At 40.3% G+C, this 24517-nt stretch overlaps 2 protein-coding genes across 2 annotated transcripts in view; one reads left to right on the top strand and one right to left on the bottom strand.

Moving 5' to 3' along the window:
- LOC118412409 overlaps positions 1-5680 on the top strand; it is a 9046-nt gene extending 3366 nt beyond the window's left edge. The window contains exons 2-9 of the mRNA XM_035815257.1: positions 1728-1780; positions 1917-1958; positions 2260-2493; positions 2752-2818; positions 3686-3832; positions 4346-4435; positions 4780-4878; positions 5488-5680. Of these exons, the coding sequence (XP_035671150.1) occupies positions 1728-1780; positions 1917-1958; positions 2260-2493; positions 2752-2818; positions 3686-3832; positions 4346-4435; positions 4780-4878; positions 5488-5603 (848 nt within the window). The 3' untranslated portion in view covers positions 5604-5680. The remainder of the gene's footprint in view (positions 1-1727; positions 1781-1916; positions 1959-2259; positions 2494-2751; positions 2819-3685; positions 3833-4345; positions 4436-4779; positions 4879-5487) is intronic.
- Positions 5681-5921: 241 nt separating this feature from the next.
- Positions 5922-24477, bottom strand: LOC118412408. The gene is made up of 14 exons (XM_035815256.1): positions 24395-24477; positions 19525-19658; positions 18767-19048; positions 18220-18381; positions 16885-17097; positions 16179-16303; positions 15589-15721; positions 14916-15038; positions 13983-14117; positions 10480-10593; positions 8950-9063; positions 8403-8516; positions 7537-7644; positions 5922-7268 (listed from the first exon to the last, which is right to left on the bottom strand). Exons 2-14 carry the CDS (start codon positions 19637-19639, stop codon positions 7156-7158), a joined length of 1851 nt encoding a protein of 616 aa, XP_035671149.1. The 5' UTR covers positions 19640-19658; positions 24395-24477; the 3' UTR covers positions 5922-7155.
- Positions 24478-24517: the final 40 nt, after the last annotated feature.

Below are 24517 nucleotides of genomic sequence, written 5' to 3'. Positions count from 1 at the left end.
TTAGCTCGTTATTCTTGATCTGGCCATACGATCCGCCATCTTGGATTTTGGGCTGATGACGTCATCAAATTAGCATAATTTATGCATATATAATTATGAAAGATATGCTGAATAATATAAGATTTTATTTATGTAACAAAATCGCAGTAATATAGCAAATAAATGTGAAAAATACATAGTTAGAACCAAAAATAGTGATTTTTGGCAAAACTGCCTGTCAACAAACGGTTCCCATGGCAACAACAAAAATGGAAAATTTGTCAAACTTCGTAAAATTATTGCCAACAATATTTTAGGAAAACTCACCAAATTTGGTGGCTCTAGCGTAAGCCGTTCTGGCGTTCATGATCGAAGTTAGCGCGGGCCTCAAAAGCCCCCCCCCCCCCCCCCGGTCTGAATAGGGTTAAATGGAGGTCCCGTGTTTTGGGAGAACTACACCTCACGCACGTTAAAGAACCCCCCACACGAATAGAGTAGCGACCGTTCCCGGTGTTAGTGGATCAAACCTTACAGTCTGGTTTCCGGGTTGACATCTTGAAAAGGTGATAGTCACCTGTTATGTCAATCCTTCCACAAACCTCAAATCTCAATAAACAAATATGGCGGAGAGTTTTTAAACGTTTGACAGAACGCTCAATGATTTTCATACCGGATGCTGGGCGTAAAAAAATACAAAAACAACAGTCCACCTCGTTTACGCTTTGGGAGCTTTGATGTCTTTTCAGTCATACTTTTACATTCTGTATGATATTTCAATTATAAAATCAGTGGTTGCCCAAATAAAATTTAGGTCGCAATGTGATCGCAACACGATCGCCACCAAATGGAATTGGGGCTTGAGGACAGGGTTGGTTTTTATATGAGTGTATTTTACTTAAATGACACGTAAAGATGCAGAGAACTTTCTCTTCCCAACTTCGAATACTAAAAAGTAATGATGATGATTTTGGTCATGATTCTAACAAGTTATATTGAGTAAATATGTAAATCACTACATTTGGCTTAACTGCTGTTTCTATACGATCTTAACGTTCTAACGTACCGTATTTTCTACCCTGTATCTCAAACATTGAATGAGTTTGTATAGCGTTGCCAAGCACAGAGGATATTCTTATAGCAATGCCAACACATAATGGTCAAACAATTAGCTTGTATTGGTGCAGTATTTTCTTATTGATCAAATACATACCAGGGAACGGACAAGGTGGCAACGCACTTGGTGATAAATTAAAGTATTTAGGAGTTGCCAGAGTACAGAAAAAAACACTAACAAGAAAAATATGAGAATATAAATTACAGTAAAAGAAGAATTTTTATTACAGAGAGAGAATACAGCCTCCGTTGCAAGCTTTATTTTAGGGGGGGTCGCGATTTTCAACATTGGCTAGGTCTTATGCCGGGAAAGGGAGTTTGCTGAGGAAGCTAGGGTCGGTGGTGACTGCAGCCTTCCACGACAAACTCTCCTCGACGGCAAGCTTTCATTTCAGGGAGCCCCATTCCAGGGAGCCTGCAATGGAGGCTAGAAAGAATAAGTTTTCTTTAAAAACAAATGATTTGGTTGCCGCTCATCTCACAAATCTATTCCATAATATGTTTGATTTTTTTTTCATTCTCGGGAAGAATGGTGACTGTATGAATGTATGGCGATTCTTCAGAATGGAGACATTTTACTCTAATATTCTATGTAACAAAGAATCTAATGTTTCATCACTTTGTCTTCATTCCAGTACCTACCAAAAACAAATTCGACAATGAGAAACCCATGAGCTCAGCTCAAAAGGTAAGATCCACTGTTTCACATGTTATCTAAAATTTGCCAAATTTTCTTACGCTCTATTTCCGTTTTTTTCTTAATTGCAAACTGTATATATTCATGTTGCTACATTCTTCAACGAACGTTTCGTTTCAATCCACAGGTTGAACTACTGAAAGAGCAGCTGGAAGAGCTACAGAAAAACGTGAGTACTCAGACATAACACGTCACCTGACGTCATTTCCTTCTCTGACATCATTTTCGTTTGTTTGGGCAAATCTGTTGGTCTTTAAGTAACACGGATATATTTACATATTGCGCTAATTCCATAATCATCCTTGCATGATATTAAGTGATTAAAATTGTCTTGCTTTGACATTTTTAAGTATTGTCTATCTGCATAATATTAAATAGAAGTCACCGTTGGTATTCACGTACCGTCTAGTAAGACATGTCTCGTGTTCAAGATCTTAAACGATTTAAAAACTCTTTTCTTACAATTTCAGCTGTACAAGTTGTCTGACACGTTCTCCGACGAGCAAGAAGAGCAATCGGCTCCAGAAACTGAACCCACACAGCTTCCAGACAAGAAACCCACGACAAAACCACAGACGGATCCGTCAGCTGAATTAGAGGTCAAAAACTATGTCGACTCACTGGCGGCCTCTTTAGACACACCTCGGGAACGAGAGCGCGGCTCTGGGAACGTGCTGACCCAAGAGGACGTGGAGTTCTTACAGGTCATAAACTATGTCATGATATTTGTTTGAGAGAATCTCTTCTTTAGAATTTTTTAAAAGCAGCATTTTTTTTCTTTCATTTCAATGATATTTTGTATAGCAGTAAGCCTTGGCAAAACGGGGCAAGTTTATTCTGGGATTTCTTGGAACTCGGTAAAAAAGACTTAAGGGATTAATTTATTCTATTTTGTAAATTTAACCAGTAACTACATATCACCTATTTGCTTTTTTTTTTAAATTCCGGGGATGTCCTTACAGGAACTCAAAAGCTTTTTCAAGAAGAAGGCTACCAAAATGGTCCAGGAGACAAAGGAAGAAACCGAAGGTAAGTGATCATGTGTAGACTGTTCAAACGTTATTTTCAAATTGAAAAAAAACTTCTTGTGCAATCTGGCAACGATTATCACAAAGCGTTTTGGTGGATTTGTTTAGCATAACGCTAGTTTATTAGCGGGAAAGGCTTTATCCATTTTTTTTTTAAATCAAGGTATTTGGAGATACCAAGTGGATGGGCGGTTGTTTCGAACTGAAATATTTCGCAAACGTTACGGACGGTGATTTCAAATTGCAATATTTTCAAAGCCACTTTAGGCAATAAAATCATATTCACCTGAGTTAAAGCCAATTGGCAGTCGCTCATTTCAAATAGCCTAGATTGTTATACTTTCCTCACAATTCACCACCTTGCTGTAGTAGTCGGCTCGCCCAATAACCGTTTGCTATCACTGTATACTTATCACGGAAGTTCACCTGTGTTGGTTGAAACCATAGTGCAAAGCTTAACTTTCTTCCAACACAAAGGTATACATGGGTCAAATTTTAACCACTGTCGCCTTCTTCAGGATCAATACTGATGACCAATCACTTCAGAACATAAACTAGCAATAGTTATTACTGAGACGTGATTTTATTAAGCGGTGATCTTTAGATAAGTGACGTCAACAATTGGTCCAACGCGTTAGGAAGTTTACAACGCCCACCGTTTCTGTTAAGTGATGGCTGCAGTACCCTGATGTTATCAGCCTCTTTGATACCTCTTACAAAGTATAAACTTCCTGGCATACATTTTGCCGCGTTTGACTTTGTGTTGGAAGACAATTATGATTGTACTGTAAATCTGCACGTAATTTTTCGCGTATGACTTTGTGTTGGGAGAAAATTAAGTATTATACCATACATCTGTTTACATTAGACCCAGACCTTACGGCGCTAGCCAACATCCTGTCGTCCAACACACGAACAGTAGTGGACACCCTGCCGCAGGAGACCGAGTATTTCATGGAGGGAGGGAAGTTCATGGACCGGCCGTACAACCTGGACGAACTGGGGGACCCAAATGGTCGGCCATTTTTTCATTCATCTTCTAATCGTTTCAGAACAATTGTTTTTACACCAACAATACATTATTATATAGCTGTTTACTGGCTGCCACCATCATCAGATGGATAAGAAAATCAACTCGAGTCATGAACTCTGTAAGGGAGGGGGGAATCAACTTAGTCACGTTTTGGACAGCATTATTGATAATGCTGCAGCGACAACTAGCTGCAGTGCTAACTATACTAAGTCAGTTCTGCCCTGAAGATGGTGACAGACGGTCACCGCAACAAACGAGGTTAAAAGGAGACTCCCTCGCCGAAACGTTGTCTAGGAAATGTCCCAAATGTGTATGTACTAAAGGGGTTAGGGTGATAAAATGTTAAAATGTTTTCTTCCTATTCGTTCTTCATTACCATTGACATGGCCTACTTTGATTAATTACTTCCAAATGTAATATCGTTGGAAGACTCTCGCAAGTAGTTCTCTATGACAGACGCTATTCACATCACATTTCCATTCGTTTTTATATTAGATGTATCGAAGAAAGACATCCAACCCTCTGAGACAAAGGCTGCCATCAGGACACATTCTGCGGAGCAAGAGTCTAAGAACGAGGTCGAAGGTACAAATTCAAGGTTATTAATCGTAGATTGTCGTACGATTTATTTTGGGATTTTCTAGCATGCTGTGGCAGAAACAACCGCCGGCTAGGATCTAAGGTACTCTTTTTCGTATGAAGACAGCAGTACATGTGCACGATCACCCAACGAATGCCGACAGATCGAAAGATGATAGTACGACAAAGTTGACATGTAACGTGAAATAGTAGAATAGTGAGCGGTGTACAGTGCATATGATAAAAAAACATACACAGGCTTCTCTAAGTTTGCAATTACTTTTTAAGTATTTCTTTCATTGTTATGTATTTGTGGACTTAATTTTAATTGATTTTGTTTTATTTCCCAGAAGTCATTGCAGACCGTCTGCAGGCTGATCTGCGCGAGGCAGCACGGGAAGGCATGACGTTGGAGGCGCTCCTCAAGCAGATGAAGGAGGACACCGAAAGTGAGTCTGATTGGTTAAAAAGTTGTGTATTTTTCTAAAAAAAAAGTTTCTCACTATATTTCATCGCCATTGGCTGGGATGAGTGTTTATGAATTCCTATTTGTGAATCCATTTCTTTGTGAACCTATATCTCCGTGACACAAGGAACTATATCCATGATACAATGAGTAAATGTTTGGAGTGTGCCTCTGTGTGTGTGTGCATCTTTGTGTGTTTTCGGTTTTTTTAGTCAGCGCCCCCTAAATATCGTGTTTTTGAATGCAACGGATATGGGTTATCCCACGAATAAAGGTGAGCTAGCGTTACGTAGAACAACAGTTTTCCTCTCTAAACCTGTGCTAAGGAGCTAAGGAAGCTTACAGGATGCAAAGCACAATGGAAAAGGATGGGTACAAGTTTACCTGTTTTGAATGTTATTCTGTTTCGGACAGTCCCGCTAAATTGGTCACGTTAAGTGAAAGTCAAATTGTTTATCAAGATTTGTTTTGACCCAAATCAAAAAGAGGAAAAGAATGAAGAAAGACTGAATGCAGCTATAGGACTTTCCAGACTATAGTTGCAGAACACAGTGACTGATGATGATGATGAAACCTGTGCTTTCTCCACCAGGACTGAACGAGGAGAGCCGTCGGCAGGCCCTCCAGCTGCAGGGGAAGCGGGAACCCCGGGCACGGGGCGGGGAAGACAGCCTCATCAGGCTAGCCGAGGGGAAACTCGTCATGTGATCAGCAATCCACAAACTCAAACTTTACCTGATACACTTGAAAAGAAATCGGAAGCTGTAATATTTGACAAGTTTTATTTAGAAAAAATTGTCTCCAGAGGCTGTATTATTTTCTTTAGCAACCCTTAACAAAAGGTGGCAGCACTTGGCATTTGTCAATTCTAAAATTGTTCTTAAAAAAATTATGTTTGCGCCTTGAAATAGTTGATTTGAATAGGAAAGATAGCTAGGTGTCGTTTTGGGACGTTTTTTAACCAAGATATCCCGGGAGTGATTGTAAAAAAGGTATTTGTACACAACTTAGTGTTTTTTCTTCTTATAACCCGACGTTTAGGTGACAGACGTCTGTCCCCTTCCTCAGAGTAATACTTACCGGTTAAAAAATGTGCACTGCAACATAGGTGTCGCTGCTTGCAGATGCAGTCCAAAACGTATTTACATATATGCAAAGATTAATTGTTAATGCGGTGCTTGTATAGCGATTTTGATCCTAAACTTGACGTATGCTGTACATTATATCTATAACTGTTGTCAAGTAACAATGATAACAGTGTAACAATCATCAACTATTTCACTTAAAGAATGCGGTCCCAAACGTGACTGAGTCTGTATGCCCCCTCATCATCAATACTTAATATATTGAATAAAACTCGTGGTTGTGTACAAAGACTCTTGCTATCCTGTGAAATACCAACCTGATGAAAATATTCACTTCTGTCTTGGGATGATTTGAGAAATTTCTCGTGACAAAGATTGAAGGAGGCTGCCATCCGTAATTTTTTTAAATTTCTACCACATTCATTCCAATCATGAAAAGCGTTTTATTTTCTTTTGTTCTTACAGCCATAATTGACATACATGTTCTTTTATCAAATGCATTATACCAAAATAAATGACTTTACAGTGTCTATCAGCATTTGACTGTAATAGATGGATTGGCTATATACATGTAGAACTAAATGTGAACCACAATAATGTGATGTTACAATTGACTATTGAAATTAATATTCTATTATTATGAGAGTAATTTTGGACACAATACAATTCACACACTTACTGTCATTGACAGTGTCACATTCTATTCACAATTTGTGATGAAAAGTTGCCTATTACGATTCTTTTTTTTTTCTTTGGCATCGCATGATCATGTTACTACTATTGCAACAAAACAATGTCTTCCTCTGGAACGTACAACTACAAATTTCTGTGCATTTTACACATGTTCAAAACATCTGAATCAAATTCTACCTTCTAATTCACCTAGAAACAAATTTAAAATATTACGCTATACAGACAAAACAAAATCAAAATATTTAGTAGCTAGCCGAGGTATTTGTCATTTACACATTCATTCTGGCTCTCATATCTCCTTGATCTTTCAAATACATGTAACTCTAAGCAGTCTTCTCTAAGAAGTATTCCATAGTTGTGAAAAAACTTAATATGCTAGTCGTCTTGCATTTACTGGCCATGCAATGATACAACAAGCCTGTTGTATACAATCGTTAAATGATTTGCTAGATACCATATCCCCAAATTTTGCTGGGTGCATGTTACTTCGGTGGGATGCAGGTGTAGCCATCATCCGCAACCATGCAGTACCAGCCTTTGGGACAGGAGGCGCTGCTGCACTGGACTCGCGGCAGAATGTTTCTCTTCCGGCGACCTGCAACCATTCAAACAGTTAATATACCTTTTTCACGCAGCGGACATGATAAATCGAAACCGAGGCCAATGTGGCAAACAAAATACTGTCCATCATATTGCCCTCATAAATCAATTGAAACATAAGCAATTCTGTAATTAATTTCACTCACTCACTCACTATCCATGGTTTATGATTTATGATCTAGAAATGGAACAAGTGATGCCATGCGTGGCAGATCATTCAAGAGAGCGGAAGAATTATAAAATAATTTTCTTCGATGACTTACCAGAGAAGACCCCATTGCCAGGAAGTTTGCAGACGAAGGCGCCTGCCTGGTTGACACAGTAGAACGGTGTCGGGCAGACAATGTCGAACTCCGTGCACAAGTCAACAGCTGAAAATAGGCAGGCAAACAACTTGTACTCTAGGAAGATTATGGTAATAATACAATACAACGTGACATCATACGGTTACGATATATAATACCTGATAGTTCTTATATAGAATTTGAAAGTTTAGTATACGCCTTTCTCACGCGGCGGCCATGGTAGATCTAAAACGAAGTCAATAAGGCAAACAGACAAAACTTGTTTCTAAATCAGCTCCCATTTAGTTTTCGCCAAGACTACACACATTTTTCAGTATACAAGATCAAATGATAAATATTATAACTGGTGTTATGCACCACAATATGTAGCAATTTAGAGTAACGTAGACTGGTCCCATAGTCCCTTAAGAGATGCAAAATAAAAGCATAATAATGTAAATATTTGACCGACAAGCAGCCATTCTCTTATTGGTCGCTTCACTAATTACTAGGCTATGTACTGTTTTAAACCCATAAATGGTCTATTAGGACACTGACTGTTGTTAAAATGATGCAAGCTTAGCTATTACATCAATATATATTTTATGCGTGTTTGTAAGTTGAACGTCCTTTTTTTTTCAAGTTTATTGTCTTGACATACGGTTCTAGATGGCTTTTCTGTGTGCCCCAGATGAGCATGCTCTTAGCTACAACCTCTAAAGCTTCTTTGATAGCCAGACAAAACATGAAGGTAATTCTTACATCCAATCTAACCAACAAATAATGTCCACGGTTACTTGGGTGACCTTTGTTGTCTGTCAATAAAGGAATAAATAAATACATACCGCTTTCGCACTGCAGTCCACTGAAGGCCAGTGTACAGTTGCAAGTGAATGAGTTGAGACCGTCTATACACTCTCCTCCGTTCGCGCACGGTCTGGAGTCGCACTCGTTAATGTCTTCAAGAAGTCAGCAAGAAATGAAAAAAAATGTGGTCAACAAAAACAGACTCATAGTTTTATTGCAGGAATAAAAGAAGCCACTTAATCAGGACTTCACAACCATCCCTCAACAAAGACAATAGACTTCCTGCAACTTATGATCCACTGCTTACCCAGTCATGTGACGTCAGAGAATCACAATGGATTGGTCATTCCTTGACAAAGGTAATGGAGTTTAGGACAGTAAAACGTTTGGGTAGGTCCAATTTTCTGTTCAACTTTAATCCAGATATTCTACTCAGTGCAGATGAACTTTCAACTTGTAATACATACAGTTGGAACTCCGTCCTCTTACTTTTTGTGGTGGGGAGTGGTGGCTATAAGGCAACTATAAAAGATGAAAAAGATCCATGATAAAGCTAACTTTCGTACAATGTTGAAAATAACCTACTTATCTCACAGTCGCTGCCGAGGAAACCCGGCGCACACCGACAGCTGTACCAGCCGATATGGTCAATACACGAGCCGCCATTTTGACATGGCGACGACTCGCACTCGTCGATTTCTGCAGAATGAAACAAGAAACAGATGAATAAGTAACTTAGCATTTTTAAAGTGCATATGACACGAAAATACAGCTTTCTTTAGGCAACATTTTATTAAGAAAATGCAAGATACTTCCCTCCCAATAAGTTTTTATTTTTCAACTATTCGTGCTCATACTGCTGTACCCCTGTAGGGTCTAAACACCTCCAATATATGTAACCCTGCAGTATTCATACTCCCTGTAGTGTCCATACCCCGTGCAGTGTAGTGACTAGCATGTCCTTAACCCTATTCAGACCGGGCTTTTTTGGTCATCCCTGGACCGGGGGGGGGCTTTTGAGGCCCTCCACTTTGAAGTCCTATAACTCTAAAACGACGTGCCGTAGGACCACCAAATTTTTAGGACATGATATCGACATAATATCTGACAAGCATTTGACGTCTGACGTTACGTTGACGTAAGATGACGTAATGATGACGTCATCAATTTGATTATATTGGCCGGACCCATGAAAAAAGGGTATTCTCAGAAAACTTCAAGTTATTCTACAAAAATGTTACAACAAGTGCAGATAACAGAATGATAATGTTTATTACGACTTGCGTTGCCAATAGCAACATCAATGACGTCAAAATGACGCCATAAAATGACGTCATACACATCTAAGATACCAGTTGGGCTCCGCCATATTATATCCACCACCTTGAATTTTTAAAAATACTTTTTTTGCAACAAATAATCACAAAGGGCAATGGAAATAGACGCAATTCATTCATTTAGATGATTTTTGATGAAAAAATACCAGGTAGTTATAAATTTTAAGGGATAATTAGCTCGTTATTCTTGATCTGGCCATACGGTCCGCCATCTTGGATTTTGGGCTGATGACGTCATCAAATTAGCATAATTTATGCATATATAATTATGAAAGATATGCTAGATAATATAAGATTTTATTTATGTAACAAAATAGCAGTAATATAGCAAATAAATGTGAAAAATACATTGTTAGAACCAAAAATAGTGATTTTTGGCAAAACAGCCTGTCAACAAACGGTTGCCATGGCAACACGAAAATATGGAAAATTTTTTCAAACTTCGTGAAATTGTTGCCAACAATATTTTAGGACAACTCACTAAATTTGGTGGCCCTAGCGTGAGCCGTTCTGGCGTTATAGGACATCAAAGTAGGCGCGGGCCTCAAAAGCCCCCCCCCCCCGGTCTGAATAGGGTTAACAGGAGAACCAGAGGTTCTACTGCAGTACCACAAAAAATATAGAGGGCCCAAACTCAAGTAGTCTTCCTTTTACCAAGATCCATCCACGTCTTCTTGAGTTTTGCTGCCCGCAATGATTGAGACACACAGATACACAAACCCTCTTAATAGAAAACCTTCTTTCCCGAGAGACGATTGCTTTAAAAGTACCTTCCTACCGATTTCGCAGTTTGCTCCACTGAATCCACGAGTACACTGGCAGCCGTACGAGTTCGCTCCGTCCACACATAGTCCGTTATTCTGGCACGGATTCGAGGCACATTCGTTTATATCTGCAAGAACATGATGGTGCATAGTCTTAAGCATTTTGTTGAATGTTATTAGAATAGCATATATGTTTTAATGTAATAACTATATTTAACTAGAAAGGCCGACATTTGCTTAAGAGCAAATACAGCATATTTCAGCCATACCCATTCCCACGCAACATTGGACTGTTCCAAATCACCCCTGCGCAAAAATGGAACATCCTCTTATTTTTTTCTTAACAGTACATTATCCCCCAAAGTGGACTGGTATTGTGAATTGATTCCAGGTAAAAACAGAGCTTGCTTCTATTTTTCAGAAAATGACAATAATCACACCTTCCATTCAGAAAATTTTCATTATGACTGAAAATTGTTGAATGACTTCATGTAATGTCATTAACAATTTTCAGTACGATAACTAGGTGTAAGTTTAAAAAAGTATAAGCTCCATTCTCGCCACTGTCTAACTTATAATTACGTATCAAAACTAAACGCAGATTTTCTAACTAACGCACCTTTCGCCGACTTCATCAAAGGACCGCCGGCTATCAATCAAACATGGCTGTTGATTAGACTTAGAGTTTCAAACAGTCATGTGCTGTGTGCCAGTTGACAGCGAACTTCATGCTACGTGATGTTTTACATTGCTTGGACCTTCTTTCCTACAGCGGTGCTTCTACAAAATATTTAGACTGTAAAACTGAGTCCCACATGTTTTATAGAATAGAATTTGACGCAGAACAGCGTTTTTTGCTGGGTATTTTTCTTGAAGCATGTCCGTGGGAATATCAGCGAGGCGGCGACGTAGGGATATCAGACCGTCAACAAAAGTCGCACGGCGGCTAACGGCGCAGCGAAGATACTAGCGCTATAAATAAGCGCTTCAACTAAGGATAGCAACCCGTACAATATTTTTGTATACTGTTGAGCTAGCCTAAGTAAAGTTTGTTGTTTATGAGGTTTTAGTTGTCTTTGAAGCTTTGACCCGAAATATTTTAAAGTCAAACTGCCGAAGAGAAGTAAGTGACTGCTACGATTATCGTAGATATGGCCCTAAAAAAACTGATAAAAGAAGCCTTCTCAATAGTCTAAAATGCAAGAGCTTCCGGGGGGGCTTTGCCCACCTGGGTCCCGGCCCCCCACAGTGGCCCTGCCCCTGGACCCCGCCAGGGACATTCGGCGGCCCCCGGACCCCTGTCCGACGCTTTGAAAAAATCCTGGTGAGAAGTCTGTACGGCCTGAGTCTTCAAGTTAACGTATTGTGTGGTCCCGCTTATGAATATTGATTAGCCTTCGCTTTCCTCTTCGCTGATTGGCTGAACCATTAATTGAATTAACTCCTCCTGCCGGCTAGACGCAGGTGCAGATGTCGGCTCTGTGGGGTGAACGTCCGAAAGGTCATGGCATGGAGAACGAAAGAAAACCAATTTCCCCTAAAAAAAAGTGCTGTAATTAAGCCTTTTACAGTACTTTATGCCAAAAATTTTACTTGGATCATTTTACCAACTATCTTATGCCTATCTATACCAAATGTTACTCATACCAGGGTACAGGGGTGCAAAATATACCGTTATAAGACCGTCAACAACAGTCGCACGGAGCTAACGTAACAGCGCAGCGAAAATACCATCGCTAGCGTTTCAACTTCGGATAACAAGATATAAGTACTGTTGAACTCAGTAACGTTAAAGTTTGTTTTTAGTTGCCTTTGACGGTTTGACCTGAAATAGTGTTACGCTAAACTCCTGAAGAGAAGTTAAGTTAAGTGACTGCTGCGATTATCATAGATATGCCCCTAAGAACTGATACAATATAAAGCCTTCTGAATAGTCTAAAATGCGAGAGCCTTAGGCGGGCTTCGCTCCCCCTGGCGGGAACACTGCTATATACGGGATCATGAGGCCCCGCTTATGAATATTAATTAGCCTTTGGCCTCCTCTTCGCTGATTGGCTAGGTCTTTGATTCAATTAACTCTCCGGCTGACGCGCACAGGTGTGGCTCTGTGCGGGGTCACGGAAGGTCACGTCAGGAGGCCAAAAGAAAACAAATTTCCCCTCAGAAAAGTGCCAAAATTAATCATTTTAAAGTTGTTTATGTCAAAAATTTTACTTGAATCTTGTTACCAAGTATCTAATGCCTATCTATACCAAATTTCAGGTCATTTAATTGTAATACCAGGGTACAGGAGCCAAAAGTGTCCTTTTTTGGTCAAAAATTGGCCAAAAATCGCAAAAATAAGCATTTTGTTGCACTGTACACCAAAAGTGTTATTGAATTTATATGAAGGGATTATCAAGGCACATCTGTGTCAAATTTCAGCTCATTCGGCTGCAATACCAAGGTACAGGAGCCAAAAGTGTCCTTTTTTGGTCAAAAATTGGTAAAAAAATCGCAAAAATAAGCATTTTGTTGTACTGTACACCAAAAGTGTTATCAAATTTATATGGGGGCATTATCAAGGCACATCTCTGTCAAATTTCAGCTCATTTGGTTGTAATACCAGGGTACAGGGGGGCCAAATATACAGTTTTGGTCTTAAGATGACCAAAAAACCTTAATAAAATCATTTAAGAGGCAGATATGGAAAAAATGAAAAAAACGTCCGAGGGTATTGGCCCACTCTACCCTTGTAACAAATTTCAAGTCATTCGGTTGAGGAACAACGGAGATACCGTGTTCTGAAGATTTGACAGGAGAAAGAAAGAAAGAAAGAAAGAAACATTACGAATACAATATATTTCACCATACCTATGGTATGGCTGAAATATAATCATAAGCTCTCTTCGGGACAGGAGAAAATTTCCGCCGTCGGGTTGATCTTTGGCACCCCGTAAGATTTTTACGCCAATTAAGCAATTGACCACGATTTAACTCCTGCAGGAAACAGAGAACTTTTTTCCACGCAAAAATCGCAACCTTTTGTCAGTGTCACTTAAACGAAAGGAAGTGTATGCTACCTAAAACGTCTGACCGTTTCCTACATCATATTCAGTTGTTTGAGAATCTGCTATGAAATATATCTCAATACCTGACTGTCTAATCTTCATCGACGTATTTTACGATTTAACGATGATATCGTTGAAGAGGTTCATCAGTCACGTATGCAAACAGTTACAACAATTTTCATCAATCAATGACTGTTTTTTTGTAAAGGTACAGTACATACCTCCCAAATGTTCGATGTCTACCAGTACATCATCGTCAGGGTAATGACTCGCGAGAACTGAGACTAGGTTGATCCACGCAAGCCTGACCTAGTCTCGTGTTCTCTCGCGAGAACTGGGACTAGGTCATTCCCCTGACGATGATGTGCTGGTAGACATCAGGAATTTGGGAGGTATGTACTGTACCTTTACAAAAAACAGTCATTGATTGATGAAAATTGTTGTAACCCCTTAACGATGATACTCACTGATCTCACACCGTTCCCCCGTAAATCCAGCTTGACAGTCGCATGTAGTGATGAGGGAGTTGAAACAACCCTTACAGGTGGCACCGTTCACACAGTTACTGCACTTGTCGTCAGGGGACTCCGCTTCGTAGTAATCTAAATAACAATGAAAAGAAATACTAATTTCAAAATAAGGCCAATATCATCCACATATTCACATAAAGCACATACGTTGCTCTTGACCAAGTTCGCATTTTGGATGAGTTGTTTTTTTCTGTCTTGGAACAAAGGTTAAAATTTAATGCCCATGTAAATGATAAAGACGCAGCTCTATATACAAGTTAACGAAGTTTTCTTAACCCTCAAACCACCGTACCTTTTTTGTGACGTAGATTACCGTATGGAGACAAAACGGATCCCAAAACGTTTTGTACAAATACAGTTTTTTGTGTGACTCTTTTTGTGATTTGTATATATGTATAGTTTCATTAATCTATGTGAGACAGTCTGACATGATTAGGTGAGCATACTTCTAGCTTATTATCATAATTTATGCAAAAATTTAATAATTTAATAATTTATGATGTCTTGAACCAATGTATAGTTTTGTTGCTATATGAATGAATTTATTAGCATAGTTCAACACATTTGCATAATAGTGTACTGCCAATTGGTTCTCATGTGTTTCAACTATTTTTAGTTTGTTTCTGTGCTATGCTTGCTCTTTAAATGCTCCTTTGATTTTGAAAGAATCGATAAAAAGAATAATGATGTATTTCAAAAACGTCTTGCTACTGTTAATGACGTAAACTGTCTCTCTTTTATATACGTTTTCTGACCCTTGCCTCTTCCCTCATGACCTCAATGAAAAGCGGCCTGCAGGCTGATTTGAGCTTTCTTGACTAAACAAACGTTCAAAATAACAAACAAACAAACAAACAAAAATGTAGGTACCTGATGCACAGACGAATGCCTGTTTACAGTAGCACGGGTATGGCGCCCAGTCACACCCCATCTCCTTATCCATCGACACACACAGCCCTTCATCCTTCTTCGCGGCCCACGGCTGCCACTGGCCTGAGAAAGGGCATGCAATATAGACAAATGTAAACATTTTTCTGTGCCCTGCGTTGCAGTCCCTTGACGTTATCCTGTCTTCAGCATTGTGATGCTTCTTGGCGTATGTGCATGTATGTGCATGTGTGAGTGTGTAAGTGGTGTGTATGTATGTGTGAGTGTGTAAGTGGTGTGTGTGTGTGTGTGTGTGTGTGTGTGTGTATTTGTGTTTGCAGTAGAGGTTGGTTCGTAGGTTCGTTGGTTACTTGATCGATATGTTGGTTGGTTGGATGGTTGCTTGCTTGGGCTGGTTGGTAATGGTTTGTGTATGGTCGGCTGGATCATAGGTTAGTATGTTGGTTTTGTGCATACAGGCGTGCGCGTGAGCATACGTATGCGTGAACGTAGAAATTTAGCCATGGTAGGATTATGACGATATGTCGTATATCAAAATAGGACTTATAAACCCTGAGGATGCTAGCCGTGGACATCTTAGTGGCTTATCTTTGTACTGCAATTAGTTGGTTCGGTTTCAGCATCCATCCGTTGTATGTCTTAACCCATTACATACCGTTGACTTTGGTCCCATCTTCGTAGGCAGGAGACCAGGGTCCGGTAGAGACGGAGACACCGATCCAGTGGGTGACGTCATTCCTCTCCTTGATGAAGGTCTTGAGTATATTGTGTTCATTGTCGTCTGAAACCTGATGGGTAAAGGTATAGGTCAAATTATAATACTTACTAACACATTTTCTTATACCATTTAAGAGTGCCGTTGTAAAGCTATTGAATCTTTTTGGCAATGTGGTATTATGTAAATGGCGGTTTCCGGGTGTTTGTTTTTTTATTCCGATACTAAGTCAATAAATGAGGATCCTTCGTGTCTTATATTGATGATAAAAGAAAGAAAGAATTGAAAGAATGAAATAGTGAAATCGGAAAGAAACACGACGAAATATATACGCAAAGAAGAAACAGTAAAAAATGAAAAAAAGAGGGAAGACAGAAATGAAGAAAGATAGAAAAAGTAAATGTTGAAGAGAAACAAACAACAAAGAAAGCTAGAAAAAACTAATCAAATAAAGAAAGAAACAAATGAAAAAGAACTGGGAAAGACTGAATGTGTAATTCAAAGAAATGATAGAAAAGTAGACAGATCACCTTGACAAGACTGCCGCCCATCTCCTTGCACGTTGCCGAGGCTTCGCTGTGGTTTTTGATGGCTGCAGGAGCGGAGAGGCCGTAACACTTGTTCCCGAACTTCCTCACCATCGCTACGGGTGGATCTGTGGACAGGAGGGTACAAACATTCACAGAGACGGCAGACGGTACCAGCTTCGAGTGACCTTTGACTTGCATGTCTTGAGATCAGCTTAATGTAGTGGTGAGCGATTACGATAGCCATATTGCTTACAAGTATCAAAAGAGGATGGTTTCTTATATGCTTAGATTTAGCATTGTTGATCAGTTGCCATGTCTGCAATTTTTCTAACAATCTATTGTTTGCCTCTGATCATTTGTCGATTTCTTTCGTTGACCATAACCAAGAAGGACCTGTACATTTGTGTGAGTGAGTCTGTCTGTGCATTCGTGTGTCCTTTTAAAAGATACGTTATCTTTTAATTCTATTGACCTGAAAGTGAAAGAATTTTTGGATTCCAACGGGATTTCAATGACGAAACATTTGGTATCTCATGCTCATTTTTACCTTTTGAGTAATAGCTCTTGGAGCAGAGTGTAAGAAATGTAGGTTTGTGCCCCCTAGCAGCACGTCGGGAACTGCAGGGGCTGATGATGTTTCACACATTGAAAGAGAATAACATGAGAAAGGGTCGTAGTTAGTACATTGTTATCTTGTTTCACTAACCATGGTAAGGACAGGCGTCCATGGCCGACAGTATGGCCTGCCGCCACAAGGCCTGGTCATACACCTGCAGGCATGCCAGTCTACCCTGGAACGTGCTGGCCGCGTTCCCGTTATGCCCCGCGCGCAGACGGCGCCCGTAGGTAGCCAGGTTCCCGGGGTAAGTAAAGATGCCAGAGTAAACCTGTTTACCGTTCACCCACATGGTAACGGCACCTGTTATCAATGTTGAAAAATCAGTTAACGCACAACCTGATATTATGCAAACTTTATATTATACATACTGGGCAAAGATCAGTATCATTATCAGGCGCATATACCATTGGTAAAGCTGACTGTAAAAAGCTTTTTCTTGGGATATGTTGGTATTTGGGAGATACTATAGGTAAGGGGTTTTGCCTTCTTATTCTCATGAAAAAGACTTGAATGTATTTTTCGGGTGTTCAATGTGCTATTGACATATCTTTGCTATTTTGATGTGGTTTCGATGCGGTCCAGCGTGGTTAAATGTTGAACTGTTTCCGCTTATGCACAGTTACCAATTTCGATTCAGCAATGACCTCATTCCTTTCAATTTTACCATGTATGACAAAATAACAAAGGCGTGAAGTAATTTAAAAGCTGTAACGATGCCAGGATGTGGACAACTTGTCCAAAACCGCAGCCATGACATTTGTATTTAACATTATGCAATTGCTGGCAGAAACAAGTGTCTAGACTCCGTGTCTGGATTTTTATAAGTTCACACTTCAGGGGATTTTCAGCTTAGACTTGTTTCTTATCGAGTTGGCTAACAGTATTCGCAGATTGTAGCATAAAAGCCTGGCTTTGGAGTGGTATTTTACAGAGGCGTAACCGATAAGTACGCTAATCCTTGGCGGTTTATCTTAGTTGTCTTTCATCGAGGGATTGATGATGTCAAGTCTTTCGAAGGACCGTTCAAGAGTTGTCTACAAAGCCATGCAACTTTTTTTTTCTTTTCCAAAGGCCACTGTTAATTAGTGTTTTATTATATCCTTAGTCAGTTAGTTCGTCTGTTCTATTTATTGTCTAGTTTACACAGTAAAAACTTATCAATAAACTAGTTTATCAAGTGTTTGTGAGCAACATTACAAATTGATGGAAAAAAGTCGGGGGGCCGACATAGGCTATCTATCAGCTGTTGCAGTCACGTGTCTCTGACGTCACAGATCTGATGCTATAAAGCAGTGTATATCGTAGGACGTGGCAAGGTTGATGGACCTCAGTTGAAAATTTGATCCCAATGGCATCAATGTTGATTGACAGTCAAAAATTTAAGTCAAAATAATATCAACTTATGAGCTCAATGAAAAGTACCTGTTCCATATTCGTATGACGCCGCTACAAGGTTCCAGGCGTTGAGTTCCAGCGCGGGTTGGGAGTGGTTCGGTGAGGAGTAGTCCGTATCCTTCTGCGGAAGGAACATCAGGTTGGTGCCTGTTTCGTCTGTATAGGGCCACAGCATCACACCCAGACGACCTAGTGTCATAGAAATAGGATTGGATTTAATTACGTTTTATAGCATTTGTAAATACTTGTAGCGTATTGCGTAGCGTCTGTTTGTATGTACTATATAAATATTATGTCCGAATGTATGTGGATGAACAGCATAACAAGAAAAGGCCTTCATGGATTGTCTCTCCATCTAGTATGTGAATTTTAGATTTAGTTCCCTAGCGACTTGTAACAGTACTGTAGCGAAACTCCTGGTTTTGATATTTCATGTTCCAAACACGGTAGTGCCTCTGTGTGTGTGTTTGTGTGTGTGTGTGTGTGGTGTGTGTGTGTGGTGTGTGCGTGGTGTGTGTGTCACAAAATATGTACCTAGAATAATCAGAATGATCAACAAGATAAAGAAGAAGACCTGGTGAGATATATGACAGGATAGGCCCTGCTGCCGCAGCCAATGGGTACACCGCTGCAACAATGGTGATAGAGTACTTCGTGTCCAGCTTCCCGTTGTTCGGGAACTCTATGTAGGAATTCAGGCTGCCCTGGAAAAAGTACGAGCCGCCATCTTGTCCCAGCGGGCCCTGGTCCGGGACCACGTTCTCCATGACGATTGCGTCATGTCCGTTTCCGCTGACGTCTCTCCCCTCGTAGTCCTTGTTGAGAGGCCAAAAGGCGATAGGCTGTACAGGTAGATCTGAAATGGATGGACATGGAATTATTCTGACAGGATTCTACAGAAACGGAAAGAAATTGATTATGTGATAAGTTTCATGATACAAATGCGCGCATCAATTTTCATCCGTTTACAAAAAGAAATGAAATGTTTTCGTACAAAGCAGCAGCAAGAGGACATGTACATGTTTTTACATTTTCGTTAATAAATGTTGGAAAACAGAGTTCAAAAGTAAAAGAAGATTTCGAAAAAAAAAGAAACTTGATTGTTTACCATACTTTGCGTGTTAAGTCATTCGTTCAACCTTCCTGATCAGTTCAATAGAGAGAGAGAGAAAGAAGGAGAGAGAGATGGACATAGAATTTGAGATACAGCAGCTTTGGATATACACTGACAGAGAAAGATTTCATGGAAGCAAATTGGTAATGACCACGTCAGTACCGTTATTTTTGTTCACCCACTACTTTCGTTTGCGTTGATCGGTATTACGTACGTACCACGGAGACCGTTGATGATCCATTCCTTTTTCTCTTGCGCCTGGACGCTACTGCGCATGAGTACCAGCCCCAGAACCGCAGTGATCCATGGGATATGAGAAACTTTGGCCACCATCTTGTTTCACGCTGTTGTTCTGAAAACAGGAATAAAGAAATGATTGTTGTAGGTGATTTTCCTTCTGTATTGAGGCCATGAAAACCGTGGAGAATATTCTGAGATTTACATTCTTACTTGTGAATGAGAAGTGATATCAATCTCCTTAAAAGCTCATCAGTTAAAGCAAGAAGAAAGAGTCAATTTACATTTTTAAAGGAAAAATTTCCCTTGTTCTCAACATGTACATTTTGTACAATAAACAGTGGACAAAAGCGCACAAGCGACAGCCAGGATCGAATGCACAGCTTCTACAAAGTTCTAGATCCAGTGGCTAGGGGGCCACTGTGCTTGAACACCCTACTTACAACGTTTTCCCAAACTCTTCGACATACGAATATACGGTGTAAAACGTTTGAATCATGTGCGAACAGTTGCTACATGTAGTAATATCACCGTAAATTTCATCCAAAAACTGCACCAAAACAATTTCCTATACACTTTGACAAAAAAGCCTGGGGGCCAGCAAACGTTGTTCAATGGATTTGAAATAAGATTTATTCTAGCACCAAGGGTGACCGTCTGTGACTCAGTCACTGCAACCTTTCCTTAGTGTCATTTCTAATCTTATTTCTTTAAAATAAAGATCAAACGCATCGTAAAAAGCTGACTTATTCCCATTCTGATTGTGCCTAATCGTTTTCCTGTCTGTCCTTGTTGCGTGCCAGTAATAACATATGTTAGCGGTTTGGCGTAACTTTTTGATCCGCAGCCATGATACTTGCGTTTGGCTGCCGTCCACGGGAACAACCCATGGACCCTGTCTAACTGTTCGTCTAGACAAAATTTCAACTCGAGTGACCAAAACCACGTGATCGCCACGAATATTTGTCTTCTTTTCAGAACCAGAGAGGTCTACTTGCGTTCAGGGTACATACAACAATCCCGATAACTGAACGCCTAAAAACGTTAAAATAAATAAAAACAGCCTGACAAATGGTCGGAGAGTAGCGAACGCGGATGTCATCCATAAAGTCAAGTCAACATGGCATGAGAGTATCTCTGAAGAGATATTTTAGTCTCCAGGCAGACGCGTCAACTGGATGACAAAAGAAAGGAATCTGGCCAAAGGAGGACAATGTGATCTCAGTAAGTCTTTTGCAGTCTATCCAGCTATCCGCCGGCCGGTCAGTTCACTCCTCGGCCAATTAACTCCTACTAGGACTTCCTAACTTGGTCAAAGTCCCCTATTACTATTCGCCCAGGCAGGAGTCTGGTAGAGACTAAAGCGACATAGCGTTTGGACCTGAACAAACAAACACGCACTGGAATTGTGTCATCATCTGGTTTAAAGGTGTCTCTCTGGTTTAAGTCCAACGTTTATCAAATTGACTCGTGTTTATTCCACGTGTCATCTGCTTGGTTAAGTGTAGACCAAGCAACATTATACAGAGCGCAACGGATTGTACTTTGCTTAGTGCAAGTACACATTGTTTATTCAAAACTTTGGCAAGACGTACAGGGAAATAGTCCTCTACAGTTATAATATACGATTGCCCACACCATGCCCAGGGCAAAGTGATTCGTAAAAGGAAAATGTTGCTGCTTTTCCAAAGTCACACACCAGAGGGCCCAAAATAATCTTGACTTTATTTTTTACATTACCGTACCAGAATACCAGACATACCATAACAAACCATTCAGAGGTTCTAAGATTACGCTAACAACGAATATCACTTAACACAAACACACAAAAACCGACGCATCAATTTTAGCAATGCTACCATATTCATGGAGTTAATCATGATCAAATCTATAGTGATCTAAAGTACACATACAGCTAGGCAACTCTTCAAGTAATTTCGATGAGGAGAATACGAAGTGACACAAGATGAGCGTTCTAAGGAATGTTACAGTAACTCTTTCCAGTTGTAAGTCAGGTGAACGACAGCAAGGTGGGACTTTTGACCTCAGGATTTGGAACTGTTCCGCTAACCTACTAAAGACGGGCGGGTCTAAATGGTTCAGTTGGTTACTGTACAATACAGTATAGTTTCCATGTGGTACAGTTGGATTGTCCCTTTGCCTGGCAGTGAGATGTGTGTACGTATGTGTGTGTGTGTGCACGCGCGCGCGCGTGTGTATGTATGTGTGTCTGTGTGTGTGTTTGTATGTGCATGTTGTGTGCATGTGTGCGCGCGTGTGTATGCATGTGCATGTGTGTGTGTGTATGTGTGTGTGTGTGTACGCGCGTATATGTGTGTGTATGTGTGTGTGTGCGTGCGTGTGTGTTTGTGCGCGGTGTGAGTGTATGTGTGTGTGCGTGTCTGTATGTGTGTGTCTGTGTCTGTGTCATGGTTTCTTGTCATGTAAAAGCGCAACGTTACCGTTAGGGCGCGAATACAAACGTTGTACAATTGCTGTACGATCTCAAACGATGGCATCCCTTGGATAGCCGCACATGTGTGTCCTGTAAAAACTCATCTGCCTTTTTACTAGGAAAGCCTTCCGCTTAAACCCGTGTCGGTGGTTGGTTCTGTCAGCCTGCTTGTAAATACTGCGACATCAAAATTGTACGACGACGTTGGGTGAATGTGGGCATACCATTACCTTTAGACACGGAGTCTGTATGTCAGAATCATTGAGGTTCATTCAGGGACAGTTTACCACGGGAGCTGCAAGCGGATGAAATAACAGACGGTCCGAGAAAAGCACTGGAGGCGAAGATGTGAAGTAAGATCAAGTAACGCAGGGTAAATCAGAACACGCTAGCCCCCTGGAGACATTAGACTATATATAGGAGAGCTTAAACGTATCGGCACAACTGCACAGTAGGGTTTACAAGGGAAAAACAGACTAAAGCCCTTTATCTTCTCTGTGTTAAACATGCGGAACATTGGCGGCGTCCTTAATTGGACCCTTGTTACCATTGACGCTATAATGAACCTTATGCAAAACTTACAAGTATGGGTAAAAAGACAACAAACCACATACAGCGTAAAAAAACAAAGAAACTATAAAACATTAATGTGAAATACAAGTCTGTTTTGAATTTTATCTCCCAGATTTTTGCATCTGAATTTCTATGTCTCCTATCAACGGTCGACCTAGATTAAAGCTAGAATATGCAAGGTTTTGCGACTAGAGTCGATCGGGTCCTTTTTCCCAGGGCCTGGCTTTGACAACAGACACGGTTTGACATTACCAGGGTAAGTGGGTCAGCAGGTCAAACCCCAGGTTTGCTGAGTAAACAAAAAGGGATTTTCACTTCCTTTGCAGAGTGAGAAGAATTCGTGTTTTTCTTTTTCTGTTCAACAACAGGGCTATATACTCGTAACGTCGGGTTTAAGTATAAGAAAAAAACCTTGATCCCGCAAACTTTACCTAAACCAAAATAATGAATACTGCCTTCAATATGAGCACATGTGTGAACGTCCCCTGGAGGTATAGGCACACGCGGCTTGTATATCAAATTCGTATGAGGTTCTACTGACATTTTTTTCACAGGCAACCTTACGCAGCACGGGTACCTAAAGCGGACGAAAAACGTTTGAGATGCGTATGAGTTGCATGTTGTCCTTACGACTGCGTATAAAAAATATGCGAAAAACCCTACGGACTTGATATACACGTTCGTTTAACTGCGTCACTTTAGATCTGATGATAATGGGGTCACATTCGTCTGGCCATTAGGTTGTGGCACGGTTTTGATGCCGTAGAAGGGAGGCTGTGCTAAAACTAATAGCCGACAACTAGGGAGTGCCGGTACAGAAAATTCAGGTCCAGGTCCGGTTCAGGTCCAGAGGATCAGATCCAGGTCCGGACCTGAACCTGAACCGGATTCAGTATGTGAAAACTAGTGAATGGACGATACTCAAAACAATATTCAATTTCGCTACAAAGAAATTTGTTTTGTGTAGTATTCGACTCCAACTGGCGTTTTAAATCCTACAAGGCTAACTACCTCTGTACGATTGACTGTAAAACTTGTTAGAAATGACTATAGACTCTACTCTACTTCGCTCTTGTTATTTTCCTCGACCAGTAAGCCCCAAAACGTGTGAAAGCCCGATCATATAATCTGTTCATTTTCCTATTGGTCCAACATCCGGTCTACAGATTTTTTTTTCAGGTCCGGTTTTTCTGGACCGGTCCAATGAGAAAAACCGGTTTTGTACCGGTACACTGTAACGGTACCCACCCCTACCGACAAGCATGGGGATATAACTTAAAGACCGTATGTTCCGTTACAAGACGGCTAATTTTCTCAGCACGGCTGTTCCAAGAATATCCGTTTTTGTTATTGCACAAAGATCGCACGACGTATAGATTACTCCTAAACACCTTTTTATGCAACTCAAACGACTTCAAGAGGTCATCGGTGGTCACTTGAGCCAAGGTTTTCTTGACCCGTCTTAGTAAGGAGATATCTGGGTCATGGCTGGGTCAATACAAACTTCTTAAAGGGGCTTTATGTAAGACTCTGGCCCGAAGATTGAAAATGTTCTCAAGAGCAAAACAGTCGTGTTTCTTGTGGTAGACTACAATTCTTAAAGGTTAGCTTAATATGCAAAGAAATGGTAGGAAAATGTATTCCTAATATATAATGGGTCAATAATCTTGTTGGCACGGCACAATAATAGAATCGTCAATTTATACTCTCACAATACACTGGAGAAATTAGAAACAGGCTTCTACCGAAACATATGTTATACATATATTTGAACAACGGAAAGTGAACGTATATTTATCATTAATATATCATATAACACCCACCTGCAGATCTAGAATCACCGTTGCCGTGGTAACGCTAACAGTTCTACACGCCGTTTCCTTGGTAACGAGCGAACACCGATGTTTCTTCCAAAGCTCCTGTAGTCGCCGATTCCAGTGCGGTTA

This window comes from Branchiostoma floridae, chromosome 3, assembly GCF_000003815.2.
Source record: "Branchiostoma floridae strain S238N-H82 chromosome 3, Bfl_VNyyK, whole genome shotgun sequence".
Lineage (NCBI taxonomy): Eukaryota > Metazoa > Chordata > Leptocardii > Amphioxiformes > Branchiostomatidae > Branchiostoma > Branchiostoma floridae.
Note: the sequence above shows the minus strand (reverse complement) of the source record. Positions and strands in the feature narration are given on the sequence as shown.